This window comes from Leptodactylus fuscus, chromosome 1 (assembly GCF_031893055.1).
Source record: "Leptodactylus fuscus isolate aLepFus1 chromosome 1, aLepFus1.hap2, whole genome shotgun sequence".
In the NCBI taxonomy this organism is placed as follows: Eukaryota; Metazoa; Chordata; class Amphibia; order Anura; family Leptodactylidae; genus Leptodactylus; species Leptodactylus fuscus.
In genome coordinates, this window is record NC_134265.1 from 322,369,533 (window position 1) to 322,383,756 (window position 14,224).

General features: G+C 42.7%; 1 protein-coding gene across 1 annotated transcript in view; it reads right to left on the reverse strand.

Moving 5' to 3' along the window:
* The window catches only part of ARAP2 (ArfGAP with RhoGAP domain, ankyrin repeat and PH domain 2), a 198,232-nt gene that overhangs the window by 73,021 nt on the left and 110,987 nt on the right, over window positions 1–14,224 (reverse strand). Inside the window, exons 17-18 of the mRNA XM_075260332.1 lie at window positions 10,477–10,579; window positions 612–810 (exon numbers count right to left, since the gene is read on the reverse strand). Coding sequence (XP_075116433.1) covers window positions 612–810; window positions 10,477–10,579 — 302 coding nt within the window. The remainder of the gene's footprint in view (window positions 1–611; window positions 811–10,476; window positions 10,580–14,224) is intronic.

Below are 14,224 nucleotides of genomic sequence, written 5' to 3' on the forward strand. Positions count from 1 at the left end.
ATAATTCCAATAGGATAACGGAACATCTTTTCTTAGAACTGTATTGAATTATTCTTTTGAAATTTGCCATAGATATTTAGGAACAAATTGACGAGTGGGCATTACCATTTCCCTTTTCAAAGGGGTGTGCCTCTACACAATGTGATACTGACAATTGGACAATGTCATAATGTGTAGGGGATGCACCAAAATGGGTAACACCCAGCTGTCAATATATCTATACATTTCTAGAAGGAAGAAGAGAGGAAAGGCGCAACACAGGAGTATAAGAAGAATTGGAATATGGAGAATAAAATACTTATTGTACTAACACAGACATGTCAGACCAGGTGACAGATCCTCTTTATACCTTATTGTTCCAACAATAAATAATAGAATATACTTTGTAGCCATTTATAGATACCGTGAAATACTATATCTAGGATATATTCTGTATCTAAGATATATTCTGTAACTGGGATAAATTGGTGCAATTTTCATTTCGGACAAAACAAATATACATCAAAATTAAAGAGGAAAAGCCTTATTGATGCCAGAATAGCTCGTTCTGCTTATTACGTGCCTAAATACTTTTTATTAATCAGGGATACTATAGAACTATATAACCTTACTCAGTTCCTTCAGCTTCTTCAGATAAATTACATCTCTTTGAGTATTTCCTTGCTCATGACTGTAGTGTAGGTGGGTTTTCTCCAAGGCAAACCAGCCTTCTTTCCACTCCATAAGGCTATAGGTGTCTTTGTAGTATAAATAGCCAATTAAATCAAACTCTAGCTCCATTAAATATTCATCTACAGTAGGAACAAAATTCTAAAAAAAGATAAAATATACATAACTGTAGATATTACGTCTTAAAATCATAAAGTATGTTTTAATAACTAAAATTGCATTTTAGTGTTGATTAGAGATGAGCGAACAGTAAAATATTTGATATTCGATATTCGTTTCGAATAGCCGCTCAATATTCAACTATTCAAATGAATATCGAACCCCATTATAGTCTATGGGGAAAAATGCTTTGTTTCAGGGGAACCCACCATTCGACTCAGGAGGGTCACCAAGTCCACTATCACACCTCAGCAAATGATGACAACACCTCTGCAATGCAACTGGGACAGCAGGGAAAGCATGTCTGGGGGTATCTAACAAGCCCAAGTCACAGTTTTACCCCACCATCACAGCCTATCAACTACACATTTTCCACACTCAAAAAAAACCCCTCTACCAAAGTGGGAAAATACGTGGAAACCTTCTTAATTCCCCAAATGGATGGACAGAAACCCAAATTTAAGCTAAATAAACATTAACAAGCACCCCTTTAAATCACGTTGCCCATGACCACCACAGATGGAATAAGCAATGGGAAAAACAACAGTACCCACTCTGAACTGTCATTGTGGATGTGTGTGTGTGTGTGTGTGTGTGTGTGTGTGTGTGTGTGTGTGTGTGTGTGTGTGTGTGTGTGTGTGATGTGGTAAGACCTTCCAAAATTCACTTTTCTGGCCCTTAACGTGAACCCTTCCAAATTAAGTTACAGGCCCTTAAGCTGAGTTACCAGCAGAGATTGAGGCCCTTTAGGTGACTTCAGCCTTTTACCTGCAGAGTTTTAGGCCCTTTAACTTAGTTCAGCCTTGCACCAGCAGAGTTTTTTGCCCTTTACGTGTGTTGAGCCTTGCACCAGCAGAGTGTTAGCCCCTTTAAAATTGTTAGCCCCTAAAACGGTGGTTCCAGAACCATCACTCTCATTGTGTAGGATTGATGCAGTGGATTGGACTGAGGACCCAGACATTGACCTTGATTTGGATTGGGAAATTGATAACATTTTGGCATCAAGTCCTGGGGGTAACTTCTATTTAGAGGACCACAAAAGTGGAGAATTGGCTGCAACTACTACTACCGGTAATGGTCCTTTAATATCGGACTCTACATTACCCCTACAGGGTTCTGATCAGGTGTTAATAGTCCAAAGAACATGCTCCAGTACTTTAAATGTAGATCAGAAACCACTTTCCCTTCCGACACCAGAGTTAACCAAGCTTCACCATCATCATCCTGCTGAGATGGAGCCACTAAAGGAAACCTTGCCTTCCAAGGAATGCTCTGGAGCTGCGACTGAGCCAAATCTAAACACAGAGTCCTTTGGACTGGAACAAAATTCACCAGCAGTGTTTTTGGCCCTTAGGGTGAGTTGAGCACGTGTCCCGTAACATCAGGCGGGCCCTAAGTTCTGCACTTTGCACAAAGTTTCCCTTGACCACCGACGCGTGGACAAGTGCATGCGGCCAGGGACGCTACATCTCAATCACGGCACACTGGCTGAATGTAGTTGAGGCTGGGACCAGGTCGCAAACTGAGGTGTCCCGCCTTGTCTCCCCACCCAATATTCCTGGCAGGAGTGCTGAAACACCACCCTCCTCCTCCTCCGCCGCCGTTAAATTGACCCCAGCTACGAGCTGGAAACACTGCAACACTGATGTGGGGAGACGTCAGCAGGCCGTGTTGAAGCTCATCAGCTTGGGGGACAGACAGCACCACTGCCTCCAAGGTCAGGGATGCCATCTTGGATAAGATGGCAATGTTTTTTGTCCCGCTGCACTTGGGCCAAGGCAGGTTGGCATATGTGATAACAGCTGGAACCTGGTAGCAGATCTGGAGCTTGCCAGACTCAAACATGGTCCATGCATGGCCCATGTTTTCAAATTATTGGTGCAATGGTTTCTAACAACTTACCCCAATTTACATGAGCTACTGGTTAAAATGCAGTGCTTCTGCGCCCACTTTGGCAAGTCTACAGTACCTGGTGCTAGCCTCAATACACTCCAGCAACACCTACATCTGCCCAAAGCACCAGCTGTTGTGCGAGGTCACCACACGCTGAAACCCTAGATACCATATGTTGAGCAGGATGTGTGAGCAGCAGAGACCTTTGATGGAGTTCCATCTCCAAAACCCAAGGTTTCATCAAAGTCAGCTCCCTCAGTTTCTGCACCATGAGTTTCCATGGGTGGCAGACTTATGTGAAATCCTATCCCATCCTTTCCACTGGACTAGAAACATTATCATGCGCTCATCACAATTCCTGATATGACAGCTGTGTTAAGCAGGGTGCAAGGTACAACGCAGACCAGGCCCGAGTACCAGGAATAGGTGTTACAATGGCTAGCGGATAATGCTTCCAGCTGCTTTTCCACCAGCCAGTCAGCCACTACCTGCAGTCGTGTTCATACCTAAGAGTCTGCCCCTCCTTCCTCTCAACATGCCCAATCTTCCCAACAGAGTCATCCCACCCTTGCCCCCTCCCAGGATCTATTTTTGGGTCCTTTTACTGTCTCTCCTTCTTTTGAACCACTTCTCAAATTGCAGGAGCTACCAGACGACTTTGTGTGTCCCAATGCCCAAATACTGGAGTATCCGCCATTTCCTACCAATTTTGGGGTTGTGGACCCGCAACCGGCGTTTCTGGGCCTCAGTGATGATGATAAGACATAGTTGACATCAGGTCAAGCTGTGGTTATGTGCGGTTTGCAGTAAGGGGAGAGTGAGCAATTGCAAGAGGAGTTGGTGGAAGACGAGGCCACCGACCCGGTATGGACAGGGGTGATGTCTAGTGGGGAAATCAGTGTAGATGTGGAGGCAAGCTAAGCAGAAAAAAAGGTGGCTAGAGACAGAGGCATGGACTGGGGTGATGTCTAGAGGCAAAAGCAGTGTAGATGTGGATGCAAGCGCAGCAGAAAAAAAGGTGGCTAGAGGCAGAGGCATGTCCAGAGGCAGCAAGGCCAAAGATTTTACGTGTACTAGCCACTCATGCAAAACTCGCCCATGTTGCCAGACTTATTCCTCCAACAGGCTAACAACTGCTATCCAGTCAACACCCAACAGGGGCACACTCTCCAAGGTCTGGGACATGTTAATGGCACCCCCTGGCCAAACTACCGCCACTGAGGGGCCTAGTGTCACCAGGAGGAACAAGTATAGGCGCATGTTGCGGGAGTACCTGACCGACTCCAGCCCTATCCTCTCCGATCCCTCTGCGCCCTACACTCATTGGGTCTTCAAGTTGGATTTGTGGCTGGAACTTGAACTGTACGCCTTGGAGGTCCTTCCCTGCTGCCAGCGTGCTATCGGAAAGGGTCTTCTGTGCAGCTGGTGACATCATCACTGATAAGTACAGCTGGCTGTCAGCTGACAGTGCTGACTTTCATCAAAATGAACAGCCAATGGATAGACCCATCATTTAAATGTCAGTTACATGACAAATTTAGTGCGGTTTGCACACTTTGCAAGTCTAAACTGAGTAGGGGCTCTGAAAAGAGCAAACTTACCACCTTTTGCGTGCGCTGTCATTTGGAAGGCAAGCCCTGGACTCAGTGGGAGAGAGCAAACGCAGGACAATCGTTGCCCGGCGTTGCCGACACTGCCTATTCCACTGTTTACAGTGCTGGTGCTGCAGTCCAGACCACCAGCCTGGACACCTACACATCTGTCTCTGACACATTGGGAAGTTAAACCTCGATGCCTCAGTTGTCGTAGTTCCTGACCCACCTCCCCTGCACAGTTATTGGTGCAAAAAACACGCCAGGGAAGGTGGGAGGGGATACAAATTTTTACTGCGTATGCCGCGTGGTATTCAATTAGGAACGAAAACCTCGAACGGCCTGGTATTTGATCGAATATGGTGTTCGCTCATCTCTAGTGTTGATCTTATTATTCTCACACAGAGGCGGAATCAGTATAAAAATCTTAAGATTTAATGGATTTACAGCACAACACATTGGAGATTTTGGCTAATTCAGTAACAAGGGCCCACTGTGCATATATGTCCACACAGCTTCATGAGAAATATTGGATCTAATATTAGGTGGGTCTAAGGAATAAGGACTCATAGATATCAGACAGTGACAAGATGAACAACAGATGGAGCAGTGCCTTTAGCTTCCTTATTTTGATTATAAAACATGACTACTTTCTTCTAAGTTCCGGTTCACATTTGCGTTTGGGTTTTTGTTCGGGAGTCCGCTTGGGGACCCCCTGAACAGAAACGTATATACGTACATAAAAAAGCAGCACTTTTCTCTTTGCATGTTTCATGTGGAAACCGAGTGGAAACCACACAGGCCCCTTTATAGTCTATGGGGTCCGCAGGTTTTTTTTTAGGTAACTGCTTTTATATGAGTAAAGGTTTGCATCCAGGGGGTCCCCAAGAGAACTCCCCAAACGGAAACCTGAACGCAGTACTACACCTGTCCCCACAGCATCTGTGTTAAAATCATACAAAACCCATGAAGAGATGTAAAACTCTGTTTACAAATAAGTCTTTTAAGCAATCAAATTGTATTCCCATGTTAGACATTTAAGATATATCGATGGGGTCACATTTGCTTGGCATGGAGAGAGTCACGCACATGCCTCAAGCCTTTAGATAGATGCAATCCCAGAGATAGGACCCGAATATCTTATTAGAGTTTGTTGGTCTCATCAGTCATAGGATGACGGCAATAGAATGACCAAATTAGATAGAGCCTCCTCTATCTGCATCTGTTCCCATTCACTCTAATGTAAAAGACATGATGGTAGCCTTCTTACTTCATGTTTGTTTACTTTTCAACTTTGCAACAAATATTCGGAAAGTATATTCTCATTATGTTTTTCACATTAAAATAAATGCAGAGAGAGGGTGCTCTATCAGCATTAGTCAATCTTTGGATGTTTTCTCTATAATGAATGAGAACAACAGACTATAATTATGGTAGTGTCAACTTACTCTAAGATAAACATGACTTAAGTATTCACACTAGCATCTTTGGGTCTGCTTGTGGACCCAAAAAATGGAAGGCTTACATATAGTGTCTACCAATAAGTATTTGGACACCCATGCAAATGAAGATACGCCTTCCACTGTTAAATAGGAAACAGCATTGGCATTAGTCACATGCAAGATGCCACAAAGTGCAGAGTTGTCCAATTTCGAGAAAGGGGTAATTGTGGGGTACCACAGAAATGGTCGATCCTTAACGGACATAGCAAGCGAACTGAATTACCAAAAGTCGACAGTGGCCTATGTGATTACAAAGTGAAAGGTGAACGGTGATTGTCGGAATGTGTCCCGAGTTGGCAGACCCCCAAAACTGGGAGATACTAGAGACCGACGGGTGCTGGCCAGAAAAACCGCACCCAACTGGTGGCTCACATACACCAGGAGTTTCACCAGACATCCGGGAGTATTGTATCGATCAATACCATCTGTAAAGAAGCATCTGCTGGGTTCTACCAACTATTGAATATGAATAAATGTTGTTTTTCTCTTCTACCACAGGTGTCCAAATACTTATCGGTAGACAGTGTATATACAGTCCTATGAAAAAGTTTGGGCACCCCTATTAATCTTAATTATTTTTAGTTCTAAATATTTTGGTGTTTGCAACAGCCATTTCAGTTTGATATATCTAATAACTGATGGACACAGTAATATTTCAAGATTGAAATGAGGTTTATTGTACTAACAGAAAATGGGCAATATGCATTAAACCAAAATTTGACCGGTGCAAAAGTATGGGCACTAGAGATGAGCGAACACTAAAATGTTCGAGGTTCGAAATTCGATTCGAACAGCCGCTCACTGTTCGAGTGCTCGAATGGGTTTCGAACCCCATTATAGTCTATGGGGAACATAAACTCGTTAAGGGGGAAACCCAAATTCGTGTCTGGAGGGTCACCAAGTCCACTATGACACCCCAGGAAATGATACCAACACCCTGGAATGACACTGGGACAGCAGGGGAAGCATGTCTGGGGGCATAAAAGTCACTTTATTTCATGGAAATCCCTGTCAGTTTGCGATTTTCGCAAGCTAACTTTTCCCCATAGAAATGCATTGGCCAGTGCTGATTGGCCAGAGTACGGAACTCGACCAATCAGCGCTGGCTCTGCTGGAGGAGGCGGAGTCTAAGATCGCTCCACACCAGTCTCCATTCAGGTCCGACCTTAGACTCCGCCTCCTCCGGCAGAGCCAGCGCTGATTGGCCGAAGGCTGGCCAATGCATTCCTATGCGAATGCAGAGACTTAGCAGTGCTGAGTCAGTTTTGCTCAACTACACATCTGATGCACACTCGGCACTGCTACATCAGATGTAGCAATCTGATGTAGCAGAGCCGAGGGTGCACTAGAACCCCTGTGCAAACTCAGTTCACGCTAATAGAATGCATTGGCCAGCGCTGATTGGCCAATGCATTCTATTAGCCCGATGAAGTAGAGCTGAATGTGTGTGTTAAGCACACACATTCAGCACTGCTTCATCACGCCAATACAAAGCATTAGCCAGTGCTGATTGGCCAGAGTACGGAATTCGGCCAATCAGCGCTGGCTCTGCTGGAGGAGGCGGAGTCTAAGGTCGGACCTGAATGGAGATTGGTGTGGAGCGATCTTAGACTCCGCCTCCTCCAGCAGAGCCAGCGCTGATTGGCCGAATTCCGTACTCTGGCCAATCAGCGCTGGCCAATGCATTCTATTAGCCCGATGAAGTAGAGCTGAATGTGTGTGCTAAGCACACACATTCAGCACTGCTTCATCACGCCAATACAATGCATTAGCCAGTGCTCATTGGCCAGAGTACGGAATTCGGCCAATCAGCGCTGGCTCTGCTGGAGGAGGCGGAGTCTAAGGTCGGACCTGAATGGAGACTGGTGTGGAGCGATCTTAGACTCCGCCTCCTCCAGCAGAGCCAGCGCTGATTGGCCGAATTCCGTACTCTGGCCAATCAGCGATGGCCAATGCATTCTATTAGCCCGATGAAGTAGAGCTGAATGTGTGTGCTTAGCACACACATTCAGCTCTACTTCATCGGGCTAATAGAATGCATTGGCCAATCAGCGCTGGCCAATGCATTCTATTAGCTTGATGAAGCAGAGTGTGCACAAGGGTTCAAGCGCACCCTCGGCTCTGATGTAGCAGAGCCGAGGGTGCACAAGGGTTCAAGTGCACCCTCGGCTCTCCTACATCAGAGCCGAGGGTGCGCTTGAACCCTTGTGCACACTCTGCTTCATCAAGCTAATAGAATGCATTGGCCAGCACTGATTGGCCAGAGTACGGAATTCGGCCAATCAGCGCTGGCCAATGCATCCCTATGGGAAAAAGTTTATCTCACAAAAATCACAATTACACACCCGATAGAGCCCCAAAAAGTTATTTTTAATAACATTCCCCCCTAAATAAAGGTTATCCCTAGCTATCCCTGCCTGTACAGCTATCCCTGTCTCATAGTCACAAAGTTCACATTCTCATATGACCCGGATTTGAAATCCACTATTCGTCTAAAATGGAGGTCACCTGATTTCGGCAGCCAATGACTTTTTCCAATTTTTTTCAATGCCCCCAGTGTCGTAGTTCCTGTCCCACCTCCCCTGCGCTGTTATTGGTGCAAAAAAGGCGCCAGGGAAGGTGGGAGGGGAATCGAATTTTGGCGCACTTTACCACGCGGTGTTCGATTCGATTCGAACATGGCAAACACCCTGATATCCGATCGAACATGTGTTCGATAGAACACTGTTCGCTCATCTCTAATGGGCACCTCAACAGAAAAGTGACATTAATATTTAGTAGATCCTCCTTTTGCACAGATAACATCCTCTAGTCACTTCCTGTAGCTTTTAATCAGTTCCTAGATCCTGGATGAAGGGATTTTGGACCATTCCTCTTTACAAAACAATTCAAGTTCAGTTAAGTTTGATGGTCGCTGAGCATGGACAGCCCGCTTCAAATCATCCCACAGATGTTCAATGATATTCAGGTCTGGGGACTGGGATGGCCATTCCAGAACATTGTAATTGTTCCTCTGCATGAATGAGTCGATTTGGAGCGGTGTTTTGGATCATTGTCTTGCTGAAATATCCATCCCCGGCGTAACTTCAACTTTGTCACTGATTCTTGAACATTATCCTTATGAATCTGCTGATACTGAGTGGAATCCATGCGACCCTCAACATTAACAAGATTCCCGGTGTCGGCATTGGCCACACAGCCCCAAAGCATGATGGAACCTCCACCAAATTTTACAGTAGATAGCAAGTGGTTTTTTTTGGAATACTGGTTTTTTTGGACGCCATGCATAACGCCTTTTTGTATGACCAAACAACTCAATCTTTGTTTCATCAGTCCACAGGACCTTCTTCCAAAACGAAGCTGGCTTGTCCAAATGTGCTTTTGCATACGTCAGGCGACTCTGTTTGAGACGTGCTTGCAGAAACGGCTTCTTTCTCATCACTCTCCCATACAGCTTCTCCTTGTGCAAAGTGCGCTGTATTGTTGACCGATGCACAGTGACACCATCTGCAGCAAGATGATGCTGCAGCTCTTTGGAGGTGGTCTGTGGATTGTCCTTGACTGTTCTCACCATTCTTCTTCTCTGCCTTTCTGATATTTTTCTTGGCCTGCCACTTCTGGGCTTAACAAGAACTGTCCCTGTGGTCTTCCATTTCCTTACTATGTTCCTCACAGTGGAAACTGACAGGTTAAATCTCTGAGACAACGTTTTGTATCCTTCCCCTGAACAACTATGTGGGACAATCTTTGTTTTCAGATCATTTGAGAGCAGGCTGTCCACGCTCGGAGACCATCAAAATTAACTGAACTTGAATTGTTTTGTAAAGAGGAATGGTCCAAAATACCTTCATCCAGGATCCAGGAACTGATTAAAAGCTACAGGAAGCGACTAGAGGCTGTTATCTTTGCAAAAGGAGGATCTACTAAACATTAATGTCACTTTTCTGTTGAGGTGCCCATACTTTTGCACCGGTCAAATTTTGGTTTAATGCATATTGCACATTTTCTGTTAGTACAATAAACCTCATTTCAATCCTGAAATATTACTGTGTCCATCAGTTATTAGATATATCAAACTGAAATGGCTGCTGCAAATACCAAAATATTTAGAACTAAAAATGATTAAGATTAATAGGGGTGCCCAAACTTTTTCATAGGACTGTATAAACTAAGCGTTAATGCCACAGCAAAACAATAAGAATAAGGATAATATATAAAGTAACTTAGGGTCATTCTGGCCTCTATATGTGACTATACACATCAATAATTAAAGACTTTTCAGGAAATTTCTCAGTGAACCCCATGCATACATATACCTATTCCAAGTGACATATTTTAATAATTCTGCTAAGCTGCTTGTTTCACAGCAATATTCTCGCAAAGTGCTACAGTCGGAAATCCATTTGCAATAGTTTATGACATTAGCACAATTCAAAGCATGCTCTGTATGTTATTTTTTTTCCCTTCAGCACAGTAAAACTAAATAAAAAAAAGAGAACATAAAATAAAAATGTACATTATAAAGTGCACCGCAAAACCTATATAAATAAATAAATTAAAACCATTAAAGCCGGTTCCTTTGAGAGCTCACTGTTAACGGTGCCAATTTATTTTATGCTAATGCCTTAGGCTTAACGTTATCAGATAATTATCAGCGTTACCTTAGATATTGCCTTGGCCCATTCTCTCTGAGACTCCACATTTTCAGCTCCGAAAAGAAACATACGTTCTGACAATAAGTAGATCTCGAAGGTAAATATGGCCCTAGAGCAAACATAAAAAAGTTGTACTGTATTTAGATTCTATAATCTAACATAGCCAGAGGCTTAACTCCTTTCAATAGCATTTGGCGTTTCTTGCCCCGGTAGAATACTTACTCATATCTCCGAGAGAGGAGAAAAAAAATTCTAATAACGTGTGATCTATTGGAACGTTGTCTATTCCGTATGCTATACCTTTAAAATTTCCAGTTGAAATGGAGAGCGCCGAAAACAATTATATTTAATTCCCAGTAAAGACTTTAGGCGGCTGCTCACAAATAGTCAATAACCACTTAGAAGTTTTTTGTCTTCTTTGACTAAATGCCTATTTGTTCTTGCAATATATCTGATACAATTATTTTATAGATTTACAGCTCATTTCCTAAAGCTATTTAAAAGTACCACTCATTTAAAATACTGCTAGATTATCCTTGCGGAAAACTTTGATATAGAGACGTATTTCTTTCCCTTTTTTTTTTTTTTTAATTATTTAAATTAATACAAAGCGTTATCTTCGATATAATGATAATTGCTGTTTAGATTTCTTCAGCTTCACGCCAAGAAATATGTGTTCAATCAGTGAAACTCCAGCGTATAGTGTGGTGGCAGAATAAAAATGTAATAGAGATTAATGCCATCAATTTTGGAGGTATTCTTTCCACTCCAGTGGTACAAAGAGTGGAGGGAGTCGATGGCGAGAATTAATGTAACCCAGTTAGTGAGAAAGCAAATGCATCATTTCTAAGATGCAAAATGTTACTAATATCAAATTGTATGAAACATTTAAAAGGCGAAAGTCGCGTTACGTTCGGGAAAAATAGAAACGGTTGTGTTCTATGGAAAGAATGGAATGAATAACAAACCTCAGACGTTTTTTTTTTTTTACGTGTCCTTTTCAGCGAGCACCTTGGAGTAAATTGGCAGTCTGACATATGCTATATTTGTAATTACCTTAAAAGTTAAAATACACTTAGTTATGTTTTAAAAGGCTTCTCAGACAAATTACTGGAGCTAAATACGCAACCCTCGCTGCGTTCCATTGATCATGCTAAAAGCAATCCATTTTAGTTAAAACTAATTATTGTTCGGTGGAAAACAGAGGTATTTTATTGCGTCCATTAGCAGAAAATTATTCTGATGGCTGCCCTTTAGTCTGTAGTGTATGGTAGATGCGATTCATTTTTCCAAGAAACTGTAAATTGACGAAAATGGCTGCGCTAGATGTATAAATAATGCTCTCTAGTAAATCGGGTGGAAGAAAATTATTGAGATAAAAAGTAAAGCAAATCTGGAGCTGGTTTATAAGACATGTACAGTACTGTCTACCAATAAGTATTAGGACACCATGAGCGGCAATTACAGTCTCAACCCTCCGGGGGCATGCTTTCCACAAGTCCTTGTATGACGTCTAGTGGTATTTTATTCCATTCGGCTTGGAGAAGACAGGTAAGTTCTTTCACCAATTTTGGTCAGCTGCTGCACCCCTTAGTTCACCGATCCAACTTGTTCCAGAGGTACTCGATAGGTTCAGGGCTCTGGGCAGGCCAGTGCAGTCGGTATTGCAAAAATAAATGAAGCCAGCTACGTCCAGATTAATGATGAAGAATTTCCGCAATAAATTAAAATTTAACTTTTATTCCATCGTTTGAATAAAAAGGTTACAAAGCAACCATGGTGTAAAGTCAGGTATACAAAAGTGACGCGTTTCGGGACGCTCGTCCCTTCCTCTCGGCAGTCGGTAACCTGATTGTCACGCTATAGACTCGCTACATGACAGCTGGGGTTGTCATCCTGGAAGTAACATTGGTCTGACCCATAGAACCGCTATAATGTAGGAAGCAATCTGTTATCTAAAATAGTGCGATAGGCATCAGCGTTGAGTTTACCATGCACTGCGACCAAGGGGCCCAGTCCATTCCAAGAGAAACACCTCCAGACCATAACTCCACCTCCGCAGAACTTTACTGGCTGTCCAAATACTTATTGGTAGACAGTGTATAAATAGCTTTGAAATTGATGTAATTTTATTTGCATTTGATTTTTTACAGTGATATAAATACGGAAAGAAAAAGTGAATTGAGCCCTTTTGTGGACACTCAATATAGGACAGCCAGGTGTTTGTCTTCTATTTTATGGCCCAGCACTCAATATCTAAAACATCATATACAGGGTCACCCAAAATCAATAGGGGCTAGGTCTCAGATAGAATCAATAGGGGCTAGGTCCAAGGATAGATCAGTCACATAGGCTGTCTCTAGATACATATGCCCTTGGGCATATTAGAAAAGGATAACAGGTAATCTCTAAGGCCTGGTTCACATCTGCGTTCGGGGAGTTCACTTGGGCACCCCCGAACGGAATACCAAATGCATTAAAAAGAGGTGAGCAGTGAAAGCACACGGACCCCATACATCAAGAACTACTTTTCTCTCCGTATAATTTGTGCAGAAAACACACGGACCCCATTTCAGTCTATGGGGTTAGTGTGCTTTCATTGCTCACCACTTTTTAATTTGTTTGGTATTCAGTTCAGACTCCTTGAATGGAATACCGACTGCAGATGTGAACCAGGCCTTAAATGGTGACCATAATAATAACAGTGTAACTAAAGCAAAGTATAAATTTCCATATTTCTGACAAAAATTAGAATTCAAATTTTTTTGCCTGGAGTTTCATGAAAAGTATTCACAGGTGACTCTTATCACATATAATATATTACCCTAAAATACACTTGTAAATAAGGTGTAAGTCCTGAAGCTCCTAAAATGTCTTCCACTTTTTAATCTGTTTTTTTTCTGATAACTAATATGTTTACACTCACAACTTAAAGGAGGCGTCAATTAGATTTCAATTATAGATGTACTGCAATCTGCCTAGTAATTCAGAAATATGGATTTATGGAATGATGCAATAGGAACATTTTAACGCTGACTATTTGCAAAGTTGTATCAGTTTTCAGTTTAGAATAATAAAGCAAAAGTTGGTTGCAAAGGTGAACATGGCCTCCAAACTCTCTTTCTATGGTCACTGCTGCAATGTTATATATCTTTATCAAAATGCCATATAGTGGGGGCTAATATGGGATCTAGGATATGGAGGCATGGATGTTGCAGGAGAGTATATCCAGTTTGCTGATTTGCACTATTATAAGATTTGGCTGGAAGATGTGGCTGGAAACCCCTTTAATTTCATACGGTGATAATAAAAAATAAGAAATTTTGGTGTAGAACAAGTTGCCTTGGTGGGAAAGATATGCTATTTTTGACATGTTAATGCCTGAGGGTGAAGTGTATATATATATATATATATATATATATATATATATTCTCACCGGCCACTTTATTAGGTACATCATGCTAGTAACGGGTTGGACCCCCTTTTGCCTTCAGAACTGCCTCAATTCTTCGTGGCATAGATTCAACAAGGTGCTGGAAGCATTCCTCAGAGATTTTGGTCCATATTGACATGATGGCATCACACAGTTGCCGCAGATTTGTCGGCTGCACATCCATGATGCGAATCTCCCATTCCACCACATCCCAAAGATGCTCTATTGGATTGAGATCTGGTGACTGTGGAGGCCATTGGAGTACAGTGAACTCATTGTCATGTTCAAGAAACCAGTCTGAGATGATTCCAGCTTTATGAC